This window comes from Paramisgurnus dabryanus, chromosome 7 (genome assembly GCF_030506205.2).
Source record: "Paramisgurnus dabryanus chromosome 7, PD_genome_1.1, whole genome shotgun sequence".
In the NCBI taxonomy this organism is placed as follows: Eukaryota; Metazoa; Chordata; class Actinopteri; order Cypriniformes; family Cobitidae; genus Paramisgurnus; species Paramisgurnus dabryanus.
In genome coordinates, this window is record NC_133343.1 from 1,627,695 (window position 1) to 1,647,512 (window position 19,818).

At 35.9% G+C, this 19,818-nt stretch overlaps 1 protein-coding gene across 2 annotated transcripts; it reads right to left on the reverse strand.

Annotated features, from left to right (window-relative positions):
• Positions 1-2,354: 2,354 nt before the first annotated feature.
• chchd6b (coiled-coil-helix-coiled-coil-helix domain containing 6b) lies at positions 2,355-19,800 on the reverse strand. Of its 2 annotated transcripts, XM_065293886.1 has the most exons (9): positions 19,582-19,800; positions 18,342-18,435; positions 18,152-18,200; positions 17,732-17,852; positions 15,386-15,406; positions 14,354-14,437; positions 11,198-11,268; positions 10,316-10,451; positions 2,355-2,549 (listed from the first exon to the last, which is right to left on the reverse strand). In XM_065293886.1, exons 1-9 carry the CDS (start codon positions 19,657-19,659, stop codon positions 2,526-2,528), a joined length of 678 nt encoding a protein of 225 aa, XP_065149958.1. In that variant the 5' UTR covers positions 19,660-19,800; the 3' UTR covers positions 2,355-2,525. The 2 variants fall into 2 exon arrangements, with proteins under 2 accessions (XP_065149958.1, XP_065149959.1); XM_065293887.1 differs by lacking the exon at positions 15,386-15,406.
• Between the last annotated feature and the right edge of the window lie 18 nt (positions 19,801-19,818).

Below are 19,818 nucleotides of genomic sequence, written 5' to 3' on the forward strand. Positions count from 1 at the left end.
GCGTCTGACTCTCATGTTATGCATCAAAAGGCTCTTATGGGTCAGCACTTTAATGCCCATGAAAAGGTTATTAGTCAGTAATTGAAATGCCTTATTTTCACAAATGTCACTTTAGTCATTTCAATGGTATTTGTGATTGTGGTACTACTCATATGCACTTATAATTTACAGTTTACAGTACTCATATGTATGAGTTTTAAAACTTAAATGGTTTAAGGCAATCGGTTTCCTCAAACGGTTTAAGTTGAGTTAACTTATCAGGTTTTACAGTGCACAAATTTGTGCGTATGCTTGCTTAGTGAATGAGACTCATTGTGAGTATTTGGACCCGAAATTTTCATTGTGACTCAAAGGATTAGTACATTTTCTTAAAAAAAATCCAGATAATTTACTCACCCGTATATCATCCAAAATGTTGATGTCTTTCTTTGTTCAGTCGATAAGAAATTATGTTTTTTGAGGAAAACATTACACGATTTTTCTAATTTTAATGGACTTTAATGGACCCCAACACTTAACAGATTTTATGCAGTTTAAAATTGCAGTTTCAAAGGACTCTAAAAGATCCCAAAGAAGCATAAGGGTCTTATCTAGAGAAACAATTGTGATTTTTAAGAAAATTAAAAAATATGTACTTTTAAACCACAACTTCTCGTCTATCTCCGGTCCTGTGACATGCACGCGCGACCTCACGTAATTGCGTAATAACGTCGAAAGGTCACGTGTAACATATATGAAACGCACAGTTGCGGACCACTTTAAACAATAAACTGACACAAAGACATTAATGAGTATCATTCAAAATACAACAAAGTCGGAACGGTCCTCTTTCTCCACACTTGTAAACACTGGGGCGTAGTTTCACATAAGTCATCCGTGGCCTCTTGACGTGATGACGTATTGCATGCGGTCCAGCAGGTGCGTCACAGGACCGGAGCTAGACGAGAAGTTGCTGTTTAAAAGTGCATATTTTTTATTTTTCTTGTCAAAAACATAAATTTCTTCTCAACTGAACAAAGAAAGACATCAACATTTTGGATGACATGGTGTTGAGTAAATTATCTGGATTTTTTTTAGGAAAATAGACTAATGCTTAATCCTTACATAAAACGTCAAATGTGTTTCCAGATCAAAGCGATTCATTTGAATGAAGCAGGTGACAAACAGCGCGAGTTAATTCAGAATCTGTACTTCTGTTAGAAAGTGATGATGGGGAAATAGATAACAGCACTTTCTAAAAATAAACCACATTTGTTTTACTCAAGAACAACAAATGAGTGTTAAGCTGAGTGACTTTTAAATTGAAATCATATTTAAATAACACAGCTCTTTCATATGCTGGTATGATTTTAAATCAACTGTTCATTTATTTGATCAGCAACGTTACAGTTCTTTTGGTTCGACATGTAGAAAACATAACACGTTATGGTGTTCAGTCAGACCCAGAGTTAGCAGAGATGCTGAGCTCACACGTGACAGCCCGTTTAAATCAATGTTTAACACTCTCTCTCTATGATTCATACACAGCTGCAGTGATGTTTGGTGATGAAAGATCAATACGGCACATTGAGGACGCAAGATTCCATTTTCGGACCCCTTATCTTCATCTGCCTCCACCAGTGTTGCCATGACTACAGCCACCCTGGCCATCTTCCTCCCTGCGCTTCAGCTTTTCATAAAAACATGTGAGAAACAAATCCAGCATCAACAACACTAACACCACACAAGAATTATTATGGCACCTTTGATATCAAGATGGAAAGAGATTTTATTGATCCCGAGGGAAACAGTCGAGCGAGTTTCCACACAGATCAACCGTTTCTCACAGTAAATAAATCTATTTATAAACACTTCATTATCAAAGCGCATGGTTGTGTTAAATCTCATTAGAAGATTGTTTTCTTTATATTCTCAATAAAACTAAATGAATAATCAGCTGTTAGTTGGAAAATTAATCAGATGACCACTTTTGTTTGTTCTTATGCCAAATCTGGCCACTTTCTCCAAACCAGCAGTACTCGGATCAGAACGAAACTAGATATAGATATAAATGTTTTTTAAAGTTCAAATGAAAATATAGAAAGGCAGTTTTTTCAGGTTTATACAATCAAATAGCATCAGATAAATATTCACATGTTAATTTTTTAAACATTTAGTAGATGGTAAATTTATTAAAGATGCATCTGATTTACCCGTGAACCAGATCTTATCGGATCAATGATCTATGTGACACTAAAATGCTCCGGTTACAGATGTTTATGGTATCATTTCTCTAATCTCTAATATTTATATCTATATGAGCCCATTATAGACAGATGAATACTCTTCTTTATATTTAATAACTCACACGTCAGTTTACTTCATACAGAATTTATTAGCTCACAGTAAAATCAGGATCATCTGATCAATCCAGCACAGACACACAAATGCATCCACTGCATTCATGCAAACACACACACACACATGTTGTGTATTGATGAACAATATCTTCCTGCTATGTTCTTCATCATTATTAAGCATCATCTTCATCCATCGTTCACCAGTAGGTTCTGCACAGAAGACAAACACACAGATGAACGTGTCAAGAGTTGCTCTCTTATCTCTGTACTGTATATGTGACGCACAGAATAACTGAATCTTTAATAACATTGCAGTCAGTCAGCTATGATATATATACTGGGTATAAAACATATCTTCAGTGTATCACTGAGAATAAACTTAAAGCCACAATATGTAAGATTTTTGTAATAAATATATTATCCCAAATGTTCCCAAGGATTTGTAAATCCAGAGAAATTTAGTGACTTAATATCCGTGTTATCATCAGTTTTTGGTTGTAGAAACTGTAGGCAACATGAGTGGACATTTGCAGACTATTTTAAACGATAAACTGATACAAAGACATTAATTTGTATAATTTCACATACAACAACGTCTAAATGCTCCTCTTTCTCCACACTTGTAAACATTGGAGCAGTAGTTTCGCATACATCATGTAATACGTAAGGTCACGCTGGCACGTCACACAGCTAGTGCAAGACAAAAGTTTGAGGTTTTTTTTGGCGAAAATGAGGATGGTTTCGCTAGATAAGACCCTTATGTCTTGTTTGGGAACGTATAAAGCCCTTTAAAGCTGCATTGAAACTGTAAACTGTTGATGTCCACTAAAGTTCACCATATGGAGAAAAATCCTGGAATGTTTTCCTAAAAAACTGAATTTCTTCTCGACTGAACAAAGAAAGACATAAACATCTTGGACGACATGGGGGTGAATAAATTATCAGATTTTTTTTATGAAAGTGGAGTATGTAAATCAAGTAATTCATCTACACAAAAATGAACCCAAACCTCAAAGTGTAGATTGTTAGATTTAACGAAACCTGTATCATTTGGAGCTCTTTTTGTCCAAAAATAATTTTTTTTGTCATGTCAAAAAAAATCTAATGAAATAATACACACGTATGTTTTCTCAATTCATTAACTATTGGCAGATATTGCACGTGTTGGTGAGTCTAGATCAGTGTTTCTCAAACTTTTTCAGCCCAAGGACCACTTTATCTTCCAATTTTTTTCTGAGGACCACCTTACAGAATCCCACTCTAACACTCCCCGAAAAAACAACAATATAGGAAGGATAAGCTAAGTTTAAGTTTAATATGCAACTGTTTCAAGTCAAAAACTATGTTCAGAAATTATTATATGAATTTTATTTCATCTGAAAAAGTAAATGTGAAATGAGTCGCAGCTTAATATGAACAACAAACTGTACATGTGGAAAAAAAATGCAATTAAACATACTATAACAGCCTATGTCCCACTTAATGTCATTCCAAAGAGCCATTAGTTTAAAACTGAGGTGGTGGGTATATGAAGTCTATGGTTGTAACTATGGTAACAATAAAATACTGAAAAAAATCCCCTTAATGTCCAAAATCACTGAAATTACAGGGATTTTACACATGAAACTAGTACATTACAAAACTAATAGATCTGTGGATTTTAGTTGTTTTCAGTTGACGCTTGATCTTTTATTTTGACCCTCTTTGGTTTAGCCGACCGATCCATTTTTACGTTATTAAAACAGAAAGGCAAGAACTGATATCACAGTTTCACAAGTGCATTAAAAATCTACTTAAATAAGTGACGATTGTACAAACACTTGCCTAGTTTGGGTCATCTTTTGGCGGACCACTAGGGGGGTTTGGCGGACCACTAGTGGTCCGCGGACCACACTTTGAGAATTACTGGTCTAGACTGACAATAATTTCAGCGGCTCTCTAGTTTTCTCAATATTGCACAATTTCTTTCTGTGGAAAGCTGTTGCCAAGGATTTAAAATCTAATAATCGGATCATCATCAGTCTTAATGACATTTCACCCAAACAAACATGCCGAAACACACAGACAGTGAAGGTGTGATCTTCATATCTGATGGGTGGAGAATGAATCTTCTGTCACACGATTTTCTTCTGATCTTGCCTGAACACACATTCATGGTGGTGACTTTTCAATCATCCCCTAATACCAACACAGACATAAACACATCTATTTTCTATACAGACTAAAGGGGCGGTCACACTAGACTTTAGAGCTTCGTCCATCTTTGCTTTTCAGGAAAGAGAAAGGTCACGCCGGTTTAATACTGGTCGCATATTTCCACATGATATTAATTAGCAGGTCAGTACTTTGGTACAAAATATCTTTGCATAAACTTACTTTTCTGGTCAGATTTAAACATCACTAAATGTGTTAGATTTCTTTTATAAACTGCTATTTTGTGCAGCATTCAGAAAACAGGCACGATTTCACACAAATACAAACACCTGAGCTTCACACAGGTGAAGAAATGAGATCTTATTTTCCACAAAATCTGTTCAATCAAGGACAGCAGATGACAACATGACCCCTTAAGCCAAACAGGCCACAGCTGGAACGTGACATAACAATCAAGCCAGATGAGTTTCAAATGAAAACACCAGCATCACCGCCGGTGTCAGAGACCATGAACCCTTCCTCCTCCTCTCCTCATCCTCAGATTGTGTTGTAGATTAATGACTCGCCCTGAAGCTTTATCAATGACCAGCTGTCCTCCTTTAAACCTCATGTGCCTCAATACCTCTCCCTCTTTACCCGACACCTGCACCAGCGTCATAACCCCACTGTCTCGGCAGACATCTTTTAAAGGTTATTTACCAACCGGAAAGACAAATCAGGCATTTAAACACTTTAACAAATTAAAACAACACTTTTCAATACATTTATAATTATATTATTTTATTAAAATTATATTATATTCATAATATTAAACTCTATTTGTGTTTATACTAAAGAAAAAAAAACATCCGAGACAAAGTAAACACTTAACTTCTGAGCTATAAACTGCAATGCATTCTGGGAAACAGCAGAAAAGAAGGGGGTGAGAATGAAAATAAATGCTTAATTCACATGACATTTCTAATCTGGTACAACGTGTGTGTGTCTGCAGCCACCAGCCAATAGGAACGCAGGAATATCCGGATTGAGGCGTTTGTGTGCCATTTTTAGCTTTAGATGTCAAAGGTTCATTGTGACACCCTTACAAATATGAATGTCAGAGGACGTCTACTGTCTGCTCCTCACAGATAAAAACGGGATACAGCGTCTCAGCTTCCACAGATATCACGGTCAGGATTACATTTCCATACTTCTGGAGGAAGGAAATTTAAACATCGACTGTCGGCTTCATTTTATAAATCAGTCACACAAATGAACGGCTCGAAAAATGATCTAAAAATCTGACATGTCTTATTGTATTGTCAACGTTTAATCACTGTACGGTGTGAATCTTTCTCTGTTTTAAGAACTGAACTGCTGACAACTTTTTTAATCGTAGTTTTTTTTTTAAGGGGTCATATGACGTTGCTAAAAGAAAATTATTTTGTGTTTTTGCTATAATGCTGTAAGGTTAAAAAAACACATTATTTTCCACATACCGTACGTTATTGTTGCTTCTCTATGTCCCACCTTTCTTAAACGCGTCAATTTTTACAAACCTTATTGCTCTGAAAAGCGCAGTGGGCTATGATTGGCCAGCTCTATGCAGTGCGTTGTGATTGGCTGAATACCTTAAGTGTATGATAGAAATGATACGCCCCTTACCATATTTGGAATATTAGCTCCCAAAGCACAGCGTTTCTACAACATGGCGGCGGAAATAATATACCGTAAAACTTCAAATAATAGCCGAGTCCCAAATAGACGCCTGTCTCTTTTAGACGCCTGGTGTGACGACAGGTTTGGGTAAATAAACGCCTGTCTCAAATAAAGGCCTGGTCTGTTTTTTAGTTTCGGTTTGTATTTAATCTTCTAAAACCCTTCAGATATTCTGTTTAAGACAGTTCTATGGTGCAGATTGAACAAGCTAAAGTTGTTTTTGCTTACCGGTAGATGTCACGTGACAGACGCAGTCGTTCCGTTACTCATCACTATGACAACACAACAAGCTTCGTCGCCAGGATTGAGGTGATGATGACAGTAGCGAAGTGGCAATCGGGAGAGGACTTTTCCCGGTGGGCCGGTAGTGTTTTGAGGCCGCTGATAATAGCCGGGCTTTCAGTCTTTTGTCATGCATGCACTCCCGCCACACATTGTATTTCTCGCGCGGAAACACTATTTATCATATTTAATACGCTGCAGCGCCCAAAATGTATCTGGCCGCACTGCTCTCTTTCTCTATCAAGCCCGTCTTCCCTAGAGTTCTAGTCGAGCGAGCCAATACAAAAAAAAGAGAAAGAGGCTACACAATAGCCAATCAGAAAATAGCACTGTTGTATCTGGGTAAGATTTCACGCAACAACCAATAAAAAAGCATATGCTCGTTTGCTTTATTTATGCTGCCAATAATTTAAGACTGTTGTTATTACACAAACTAATTTGTTAAACACATTCAAATTAAAAATAAAACGTAATATGTGGTAACCTCCTGCTGTCATGCTGGAACAATTAAATTAAAAGCCTGTCTCTTATAGACGCCTGTCTCTTATAGACGCCTGGTGTGATGATAGGTTTGGGAAAATAAAAGCCCGGGCTATTATTTGAAGTTTTACGGTAGACAGTTTCAACAGTAACAACTTTCGTGGAAAACAGGTAACTTCCGATAAACTCCGCTAAGATGAAATAACAACAAAATCCGTTTAAAGTAGTTTATTTATATAACAAGTGAAATAAACAACACGTAGATTACATAGGAAACCAAAACATAATTTTTTTTCCGGCGAGGTATTTGTTTACAAGTTCAGTTTCAGCAACTAGGTAGACCATTTAAAAAAACAGAAACCGGAAGTAAAGTTCGGACCAGACACGTCCGACGTCACCGAACGTGTGTCCGATGAAACGGTCTATACAGCAAGAAAAAAGTGACGCCTTTCTTATTATGCAAATCTTCCCACACAAGTAGCGTAGATATGTGGGGGCGTGTTTAATGGAGAATTTAAGGAAAGGGTGGATAAAAGAAATCTAATTTTTAATGCCTTTTTTGCTGATATTTACCAGGGGTGCCAATATTAGTGAAAGGCACTGCAGGTCTGACTTCACATCAAGCCCGGTGCCATGAGGGGGCAAACGGGGGATTTGTGCACCCTCAGATTTGTGCACCCTCAGTTTATTTTTGGTATTGTATAGCAAAGTTTGTTTACAAAGTGTTTACAAGACTAACTAAAATAAAATAAAATGTCAATATTTTCTATTTAATTTATACGCAACAGGGCTATGCGTCTCCGACTGTCCTGCTGGATGCGTCTCATGTAACGCAGCTCAGTGTGTAAGGCCAGCAGTGAGTCATGATGACTCACAAAATAAAAATGTATGCAAAATGCAAAGCTTTTGTAACCTTGATTCATGGTAACATTTACTATATGTGTAATAAAACGATAATCTTTTGTGAGTCAGTGATCTACTTTTTTACTCATAGGTTTGTGTACAGGCACGTAAACAGCACACAACCTGTAAAATTAAATTAGTATGGACGGGGTTTTATAAAACATTTATCCGCATCTGTGTTATGACACACCAGACGTGAATGAAGCGAATAAATTGCGCTATTCACGCATAGTTGAACACTTGAACATTTTGAGTTAATCTGCTTCATTCGCGCATGGAATTTGCGTCAATTTGTCGGCTTTAGCTAGCTTGTAGTCTCTCTATATATATTTTTATTTCTATTTAAAAGTATGAAGATGTGTCGTACAGCTACAGGTGTTGATTTGGTCCTCCATTGTTGTTTTGTATTTCTGCCTCTGCTCACTATGTCGTAATCACGTCACTTCTAGAGAAAGCTCATGCCAAAGTTCAGATTTTTCAACACGCGTATCAAGCACCCGAAGTGCTCAATTTTCGCTGCCTCATTTGCGTGAATTGCACCACAGGATGTCTATCGCGTCTTTGCATTGACTTAACATGTTAGTAGCTTGCGTTTAACGCAATCTGGTGTGAAGGCACCATTATGATATGCGCTATTAGTTTAGAAAGTTGGAGCTACACTGCGTGATCAGAAATTCAATCCCAATTCAAAAAGATTACAGCTTTTTTTTAAAGGTAAGATGTTATTAACTCTTTCCCCCTATTGACAAGTTAACTCTTCAATTAAGAGAAAATGCTTCTTTGCCAATGACGAGTATTTCCGGCAATCCATAATACCGCTCAATACCCGAAGTATCGCCCTAGTGCAAACAGCTGTATGTCCATGTATGTTTTGAGGATCGCTCTGAATCTGATCTCCATCAAAAGTCCTTCATAAAAATGCTCTCAGATTTCTGCTCAAAATATTTTGAGTTTTTGAAGAAACCTACCCATATTTAAGAGGTGTTAAAAGAGAACTAATGAAGGTAGGGTGAATGTTTTTTTTTTTTTTTTTTAAACCAGAGGGTCTGTTCATTCATTTGATATTTTCTAGGTTTATATATTTAAAGAAGAAGAATTTCTGGAAGGCATTAAACTTTTGTGAAATTCATAAAAAATGCTGGCACTGGCTGGCAACTTTTTTTAAAACGCTGGCGGAGAAAAAGTAAAACTCATGGTTATTTTTCCTAATTAAAAATTAAAGTTATAATTTTATTAGTTTTGTCTGTTTGGTTAGCTGTGCAATATTCTTGTGCAAAAATTGTGTTTAAGGAAAAAGCTGCCAAAAGCAAGGAATCTGTGTGTTTAAAGTTTAGCCCCCTTAAAAATTTCACGTGCCCCCTCATTTAATTCATTCTGCAGCCAGGCCTGGTTTAACATGAATATTTTCTTTAGTTCGCTGGAAGCTTTGGTTGGTCTTTTATTTGCAGATGATTTGTTCAAATGTAAATGTCGGTCATTTGCACTGTGCTACACTTCAGTAGTCCTGTGGCACAGAGCCCGCTCTAGTTGGCAAACTTCCACTGTGGATGCCAACATCGCCCACCCCCATTTATTGAGACCAACAAGAGCGTGCGCACGCACGTGTGTGTGTGTGTGTGTGTGTGTGTGTGTGTGTGTAGCACTGATGTTCTCTCTAATACACACACACACACACACACACACACACACACAATCATACATAATAAATGTTGTTGTTATCTCTCTCTCACACACACACAGAAACAAACCTAAACCTCACAGATAGCTTTCTACTATTTAAGATTTAAAAAAACATCATTCTGTTTGATTTTTGAGGGGGGACCAAAAAATATCCCCACAAGGTCAAAAAATGACTGGTATTACACTGGTATTTTTACACCATAGGGATTACCAGGTACACACACACACAAACACACATTTATATATCAGACGCTGTTGCTTTTGATTTCCTGCAGAGAAAATCACTCTTGCATGTTTCACACAATGTTCAAGCTCTTTACAATAGAGGAGAATGAATAAGACGGATGTGTTTTATATTAGTGACTGTATCAGTATCATAAGAGCTTATAACATCAGGTTTTTATATCGACATAGGCTGAAAATAAAATAAAATAAATAAAATCTCTAACATTACAAACTCTTTTCATATGGCTCATGCATCTACACGATTATTATTCATCTCTCTTTATTCTGACAGCATTGTGTGGTTAAATATTTTAGAGTACTGATGCTGTACTGTATAATTGATGCTTGTCCAAATCTAATTTCCTCAATCTTAAAGATGATTCATGATTGAAGGATGATTTGTCATTAAAACAAAGAAATTCGTCCTTTTGTACAAAGCAGTTATGGTCACTGTCAAAAAATGTTGTGCTCATGTTTGTAAGTGAGGCAGAAATAATTCTTCTTTATATATATATATATAGACTTTTCCGCACTAATAAAATAAACACACAAACCTTCTTGGATGAGTTGATGCAGTGGATGTATTGTCTGGCCAGCTGTGAACAGTGAAGGGTTTGATGTTTGTTTTCTCTGTAGCAGTTTAACACCTGAGACTGAAGCTCAGAGCAGATGGGACTGATGTTACAAGACCTGAAAAAACACAACAACTAATAAACTATTACTTTATTAAACACTCATATTACAATCATTCAACATATTTAAATAATCCTATCATGACACAGGCACAACAAATGAAACTACAGTGACACCTGGAGGATTACAGTAGAAACTGTACAGTACATGAGTTAATATTGATAATCTCACAGGGGCATTTAAACTAAACTAACACTATGGCTATGAGAAGACGCTCAATGACTTCATTCTGACTTCATTCTCTTTTCTTGGACTACAACAAACACACAGATTGTAGGCAATAGTTTACTTCCTGGGATTGGTGATGTAATAAAGACCGACATTATCATAATTCCTCTCACAGTCTGTAAGTTAACTCCTGTTAGCATTGCATTGTGCACAAATCTTTCAAACATGGTAAGGAGCATCACATTTCCTGCTGACGTCAGAGGTATTCAGACCAATGAGAACATATAGATTAGCTGGCCAATCAGGGACACAGAGCTTTTCAAATCCGTGTGTTTCAGGAAGAGGAGCTACAAAAATTTACGGTGTGTGGAAAATAATGTGTTTTTATAACCATAAACCATGCACGCGAACACATTGTATTATACCAAATACACAAAATAAACTTGTTTTTAGATGCACTTTAATGAGAACTACTGATATAAAGCATTAACGAAAATGATCTAGTGTGTCCCAAAACTTATCAACACATGCACACACAAACACGTACACATTTTTTTTATCATATTTATACTCACCTAACAGTGCTCTCTCTTTTAACTGCGTCTTGGCTGTACATCTGTAGACTCTGCTGGTAGAAATCTGAATTCTACAACACAGAAAGAAAGAAAGAGAGAGAGAGAGAGAGAGAGAGAGAGAGACACAGATAAAGAGAGAGAAACACACAGACATATAAACAAAGAGAGAGACAGGAAGAGTTATATGATACACAGTTAAACTAATTATATTTATATAAAATATTTAACGTGTTAAATATTTTACTTGCTGTTTACTTTAACTATTACATTAGTTATCATCAAATGTTTTTTACATCCCCAAACAGAAGGTCCTCATAATCTCATGAAAGTCATAATTCATTCTTGTTTTGATAAATCAAAAATGTAGTTTTTTATCCTTAACTTCTATTCCAGGTTTGTGTTGTAGATTCATTTAAACAGATGGAAATCTCCATCAGATGCGTCTGTGCTGCAGATTCAATGAAACACTTTGATTCTTTTATCAGCACATAAAGAAACCGTCCACCGCTTCAGACTGTGAGAAATGTCATAAAGTTTGATTTGACGACTTTAATGGACATTTATGTCGCAATTACTGCAAGTGTTATTAGAAAAACTGTGGTGCAGAACGTTCAACCTCGATTCTCTCACCGTTTCTAATACTGAGTTAATACTCAAACAACACAAATATTAAGGACACTCATTTTCCCAAATTTCTGAGTGGCTTCCTTCTGTCGAGAGAATTCAGCCTCAAGACACAAAAACAATTACTTGAAGATGATTATAATCCATCAATGTAATTACAATCTCATAGTCTGTATTCATCACACAGCTGGACAAAATCACTCTGATATCTTATTACATCTACAATTACCCACTGAAAGAGAGAAAAAGCGTGTAATTATAATCTGTGAGAAAATAACAACATCAGAAATCATTCAGCTTCAGACCTCACTGATAAACTCACACAATTATAATCAACCTCATCCATACATTATCATCATCTCACTGATTCTCTCTCATATCATCTTGAGTGTTTCTTCATTCAATATTCAAGTCTTATAGGATGTGTAGGAGTGTATTGGCGCGTTCACACCAGACGCGAATCAAGTGTTAACCGCGAGTGATTTACATGTGAAGTCAATGCAAAGACCCGATAAACATCCTGCTGCACGAATTGAGTGTTTTCGGCGTTTGAAAATTTCGAACTTTGGCGGATATTCACACCGCGTCAACCAATCAGGAGCTTGCTCTAGTTGTGACATAATTACAACCTAGCGAATCTAGGCAGAAATATGAAACAATAATGGAGGACAAAATCATTGTCGCTGTATATGGACACCTGTAGCTGTATGACACATCTTTGTATTTTTAAAGAAACAGGAATAAAAAGGATCTTGAAGAAAGTGAGTGCAGAGGAGGTCAGACAATCTGGTAAGTTGTAAAAAAACTCAATTTAAGTATTCGCATCTGACTTTCACGCGTGAATGATGCAGGCTTCACGTGCAAATTTTACACACAAATGCCGCAATTGTTTTTTGCACAAGTGACACGTATTTCATGCTTAAATAGCGAGAATTTTAGGCACAAATGGCGCAATTTTTTTACGCACAAATAACACAAATTTTATGCTTAAATAGCGAGAATTTTTGCCACAAATGGTGCAAATCTTTTACGCACAAATGACACAAATTTCATGCTTAAATAAGAATTTTATGCACAAGTGGCGCAAATGTTTTTTGCACAAGTGACACGTATTTCATGCTTAAATAGCGAGAATTTTAGGCACAAACGGCGCAAATTTTTTACGCACAAATAACACAAATTTCATGCTTACATAACGAGAATTTTACGCACAAATGTTTTTCACACAAATGACATACATTTCATGCTTAAATAACAAGAATTTTATGCACAAACGGCACAAATGTTTTTGCACAAATGACATAAATTTCATGCTTAAATAACAAGAATTTTATGCACAAATGGCGCAAATGTTTTTGCACAAATTACATAAATTTCAGGCTTAAATAACGAGAATTTTATGCACAAATAGGGCAAATGATTTTTGCACAAATTACACGAATTTCATGTTTAAATAGCGAGAATTTTTGCACAAATGGTGCAAATCTTTTACGCACAAATGACACAAATTTCATGCTTAAATAACGAGAATTTTATGCACAAGTGGCGCAAAGGTTTTTTGCACAAGTGACACGTATTTCATGCTTAAATAGCGAGAATTTTAGGCACAAACGGCACAATTTTTTTTACGCACAAATAACACAAATTTCATGCTTAAATAACGAGAATTTTACGCACAAATGTTTTTCACACAAATGACATACATTTCATGCTTAAATAACAAGAATTTTATGCACAAACGGCGCAAATGTTTTTGCACAAATGACATAAATTTCATGCTTAAATAACAAGAATTTTATGCACAAATGGCGCAAATGTTTTTGCACAAATTACATAAATTTCAAGCTTAAATAACAAGACTTTTATGCACAAATAGGGCAAATGATTTTCGCACAAATTACACGAATTTCATGCTTAAATAGCGAGAATTTTATGCACAAATGGCGCAAATTTTTACGCACAAATAACACAAATTTCATGCTTAAATAACAAGAATTTTATGCACAAATGGCGCAAATGTTTTTGCACAAATTACATAAATTTCAAGCTTAAATAACGAGACTTTTATGCACAAATAGGGCAAATGATTTTCGCACAAATTACACGAATTTCATGCTTAAATAGTGAGAATTTTATGCACAAATGGCACAAATTTTTACGCACAAATAACACAAATTTCATGCTTAAATAACAAGAATTTTATGCACAAGTGGCGCAAATGTTTTTTCGCACAAGTGACACGTGTTTCATGCTTAAATAGCGATAATTTTATGCACAAATGGCGAAATTTTTTACGCACAAATGACACAAATTTTTTACATGTAAATGTCATGAATTCCACGCTTAAATAACAAAATCTCACTTGTAAATAATGCAAATTTCAGGCTCAAATGAAACTAGTTATCTCAAAAATGTTCCAACTTCATGCAACCAGCGCGATTTATTCGTTTCATTTGCATCTGCTGTGAACGAACAGTAAGGGTGTGTGCGTGTGTATGTGTGTGTGTTTGTATTTGTTTTTGTGTTACACACCTTTTTGTCCATCAGTTGTAGCTGCTCCTTGTAATATTTTGCCAGATGTTGTAATTCATCTTCTTTCTTTCTCAGCTGTCGGGCCTGAGACAAAGACATTAAGCTTGTAAATATCATGTGATTCAGGAAATGATTGGCACCTGTCAGTCATCACTGATCACAGATGTGTCACTAAAGCTGAACATACAACAGACAGAGTTTAATAATTAGGATGTGTAACTTTTAAGAGGATCTCTTGACAGAACTGCAATATAATATACATAAGTATATTTTCAGTGGTGTATAAACACCTTACATAATAAACCATACTGTTTTTATTACCGATGAATGATTCGTTTTTATCTACATACCCCGCGTGTCACTTTATATGGAAGTCGCCGACATGTTTCTACAGTAGCCCTAAACAGACAAACTGCTCTATAGGTCATGTTTTGTCACAACGTTGTCTCAGATGATGATGAGTTTGTCCTGTGGTGGCTACTGTAGCTTCTCTATGCGTTTTAAAATAGAGGGGTGAGCGTTGGACTGACCCGCTGGTTGCAATTCACAATCTCACCACAAGACGCTGATAAAAGTCAGGCATTGCACCTTTAAATCCATAAAAAATGGCCAAATAATGCTCAATAATAAATGACACGCTAAACAATGACAAGCATACTACAAAAACATCTACAGTAAATAAAATACAAAGTATGTCAATTAGGCCGAATTTTTAAAGTGACTCAAATCAGATTTTTCCCCCATGTGGCACAAATCGGATACAACCCATGGAAAAAATGCATAGATTCTGATGTTGTCTGATCAGTTTCAGGTTTTATTCATATGTGGAAATAAATCGGATATGAATCGCATACATGCAGTCGCGTCTGCAATTTTATATTTGTATTGGGTGGTAACCATTTTTAAAAAAAGCAATCCTCAAGGGTGTGTTTGACTCCACTTCATGTCATGCCTAACATCACCCTTCATTTACGATACAACACAGCCCTTAGTACCTTATTGGTTACATGACCTACAAAAAGCCCTGCTTACCCGAAAACACAACTCTGCTGGCTGACAGAGGAGACATAAAGAGAAAAGAAGAAATGAGAGGAGTTAAAATCACTATGTTCTGAAAGAGACAAGTGGTTGTTAAACAGAAATCAGGTGCATTTAACATGAAAGTAAATCTCACAAAATGTTCAAGAAATTAAAGTTATTTCGATTACACAATTGTTTGCCATGATGATATAGTAATAGAAACTATTTTTTAACTCTTTCCCCGCCATTGACGAGTCATATTTCCGCTATTATCCACTAGGTGGGGCTCTTACCAAACTTATAAAACACTGAAGCATCAACTGATACAAAAACAGTAAAAACTCTGTGTATGTTTGAGCATCGCTCTGAATCTGATCTTTAATACAAGTCCTTTACAAAAATGCAATTATCTCAGCTTTTTGCTCAAAATTTTGTATTTTTAAAGAAACCTACACATATTTGAGAGATGATAAAAAGAGAATGACACTTTTTTTGTTTGAAAGCAGAGGGTCTGTTTTTTTTCATTTGATAAATAGTATGTTTATATATTTAAAGAAGAAATTTGATAGATTTTTTTTGGAAGGCATTACATTTTTGTAAAAATCATAAGAACTTTTTTTTTTATTCACTTTTAATGGCTGACGTCATGCGTTGCCAAACTGAATTGTGGATCCGTCTGCGCCGCATCACTACCGTTGCTTGCTGCAGAAGTTGAACATTTCTCAACTTTTCAAGCGACAACGCGTGCGTCAGCCAATCAAATTGCGTTATACAAATAACCTAGGCAGAGCTAGCCAATTACGTTTTTGGAAAACTGGCCCATGTGTTGCGGCCACTGTGATTGGCAGTTGGCCACGCTTTAGACAAGCCTTCCTCAAGCGTTAACGCTTTCGCCCCGTATGAATGAACCGTTAGTGATGCCCTAGCAACCACTCAGATCACCCTAGCAACTGCATCATTAAAAACAAGTGACCACATATCAACAACTTCAAAAACTTTGTTTTGGACCGGGAGTCAGCACTAGTTTCCACTGGATATACTGTGCATGTGTACACGTCATATTTGACATTTTTTCAATTTTATTCAATATTTGATTTACTGTATCTGATAAAGATATTAGTTAAAATGCATCTCTCTCTCTCTTTTCTTGAATCGGTTTCCATGCTGAGATCTATTCTGGATATTTTCTTATTATGATCTCTGGGCCCTCACTTCTCACAGTCGGGTGCTGGCGGCAGGATTTCTGGCATCGCCACAGTCACGCCTCTTACAGAAGTGACGCAAACATGAGCAGAGGAGCAAACAGGTTGATATTTTGGGAACATCAAAATTCACAAGTCGGGTTCTGTTTTTGGATAAGCAGTGGGAGTTGTTTATTTGTGTTGTATGAACCTCAGGTTGCTTATATGGCTCGAGCTGAAGATTAACATTATATGCGTTTGTTCTGATATTATATATAAATATACAGAGAGAGAGAGTGAGAGGCAGCTTTTATACAATGTTTTATAAAAAAAAAATTCAAAGCAGCTTTACATGAAAAAGAAAAGAAACTACAGAAAATAGGAAAATTATTAAACATGGTATAAAATATATGGTATTATTGCACATTTTTTAGTCCTCATAAATACACTATAATCTAATAAAATGGTATATACTTTATCTTCAACTATCAAACATTTTGTAAATAAATATATTAAATAACAGGCATCATATTAAACTAGACATGTCTTTCCATCCACATAGACATTCAGCATGCTATTTATAACATGCTCAACTGTATTTTAAGTGTTTTCTACCTTTACAACCTTCTCTTGTGAGAGTTTTGTGTTTAATGCTAATGTAATGATCATTTATCTTACATGCTTCTTTATAATTAACCCCAAACACACGACGCGTGTACAATCAGTGCTGCTGTTCAAAGATCACATCAGACGACAGAGAAAAATACAGATAAAGAACCCATGTGTGTGTGTGTGTGTGTGTGTGTGTAAACATGACAGCTTTACATGCAAAACAGGGTCATTATAATTAACCATAAAATCACTTTACTCTCTGTCATTTAATTCACTGAGACAGAGAGAGAGAGAGAAAGAGAGAGAGAGAGAGAGAGAGAGAGAGAGAGAGAGAGAGAGAGAGAGAGAGAGAGAGAGAGAGACAGATTAAACTGCAACTCAAAGTGAAATGCTGCCCTCTAGTGTTAACATCAATGAAATATTTGATTAAAGGTCTGACACAAATGTGATCATTATTAAATACCTAAATAAGAAGACAAATGACAAAATAAAGGAACTTGACAGTGTTAAAATATTTCAGTGAGATACAGACAGATATTGAAGGACAATCAGATGAAGATCTCACCAGATCTTGAGTATTCTTCAGTTCCTCTCGGTTCATCGTTCTCAGATCTTCACCTGCAGCCTCTCTCTCTATACTGATGCGAGACAGCTCATCCTGGACCAAAGCCTGTTCTCTCTCAAACCTACAGCCACCATTAAAAACCAACATGACGCTAATATAATATAATAATAACAACCCTGTTAAAAACATGAAACATTTTAAACTGAAAAACACTAGAAAATAAAGATGAAGAGTAAGCAGATGATGGTTTTGGATGAAGTGCTAAAATATAGCCATAGCTATTTTTCAGTTTTTTGCATACAGTATGTGCATTTTTTATATTTATTGCAATGTTTTTATACTTTGTAGTAACTATGTTTAGAAAAATGTGACACTGAACCGACTGACACATCATCACATGTACTGGAGAGCAATACAAACCTTCTTCTAAGTTCCTCTTGCCTCTCAGCTGGAGATGATCTAGCAGATCCTAACAAACATCAACATTGTGTTACTCTCAACTTACTACTCCAGTAACTCTTGTTTATTGGTAGAGATATGACTAGTAAATCATTTACAGTAAGATAAAAGTCCAGGAATAAAATGGGAGTGCGGCAGAGCCAAATGGTACCTGGGTCAGATTTGGCACTCTCTGGTTTTGGTGATGCTGGTCTCTCTGGAGACGGTCCAGACTGTCTCATCCGTTGAAAAACATCATTTGATAACTAGCAACACACACACAAACTTCTGTCAAGGTGAAATATCCAATTTTGCTCTAATCATTTTATTTCAAGAATGGTAGTTTATGATTACAGATCCAGTCAATCCAGAAGACAGGTGATCATAATTCTGTTAACACACTGACTAGTAACTAAATGCAAAAGTGAATAAAAAAGTGCTAGTAGACATATTGGATAAAAACCAACAACGCATAAGCATCCATCTAAAGATATTTTTTCAGAAATGACTGGCACATCAAAGATGTAGGACTAAAGCCTACACTAGAAAAAACTACTAAGCACCAGGCTTATAAAACCAGCATTTCTCAAACTTTTTCAGCATGATGTCGTCCTTTTTTAGGGTGTCTCCCCACAAAAAATTGGCCCACGGGCAATCTGGCGTCCCCCAGTTAAAGAACCACTGCAGTAAACCCGGAAAACGATTAATCGCAACCAATCGTTTGCAAAATAAAAGGTTTTGTTTACTGGTATATCATATATGTGTGTACTGTGTTTAATAATTCTGTATATATAAATAGACACACATGCATGTATTTGATTAAGAAATATTTACATGTGTATATACATTGTATACTTATATATAATTAATATTATATATATATATTAATATAAATACTTAATATATAAATATAATATTTATTTAAATTATGCATGCATGCATGCTTGTGTGTGCATAATTTTTGCATAACTTTTATACACAGTACACACATATAAATGATATAAACAAAAACTTTTATTCTGCAAACGAATAGTTGTCATTAATCGTTATGCAGCCTGTCAGTGTCACATCAGTATCTTTAAGCACAAATAAAACACACACGTTTCATTTGACTCATCTTCTTCAGTCATCTTACAGGTTTTAACAGCACTTTCAATTCTATTAGACAATATGAGGATACAAAACAAATCATCACACCGCAGTCATGAATTCATTCAGTCATAATAACATCTGCTGCTACTTTCATTTTCTCAATGGCATTCAAGTACAGAAGAGGACACGAGGACAGTTATAAATATACATCAAATGAAACGGACTGTTGATATCATACTGTCTGATATAGACGAGGCAAACTGTCCTGTATACAATTTTGACTTTATATGTTGTTGTGAATGAAAATGTTCTGGTGTCACCTTAACTCCCTGCAGAACAGTGACGTTTTCTTCCTCGTCCAGACCGTATGACACAGATCTGCTGTCACCGGCTCCCATTAGCGCTGATAATAATGAGAATTAAAATAACTAATATTAAAATAACACGAGTAAATGTACCCTGACTGAGATTAGGGTCAAAGGACGCGCGTTCTGCATGCGGATAAAATCATCAAACACAATTATCAGACATCACGTGACCGCGAGGTGCAATGTGGG

Coding starts and splice junctions, on each gene's coding strand:
- chchd6b (XM_065293886.1), bottom strand. CDS start 19,659: ATGGGAGCCGGTGACAGCAGATCTGTGTCATACGGTCTGGACGAGGAA. Junction 18,201..18,341: donor GAGTGCCAAATCTGACCCAG/GTACCATTTGGC, acceptor GATGTTTGTTAG/GATCTGCTAGATCATCTCCA. Junction 15,407..17,731: donor TGAAGAATACTCAAGATCTG/GTGAGATCTTCA, acceptor CTCCTCTGTCAG/CCAGCAGAGTTGTGTTTTCG.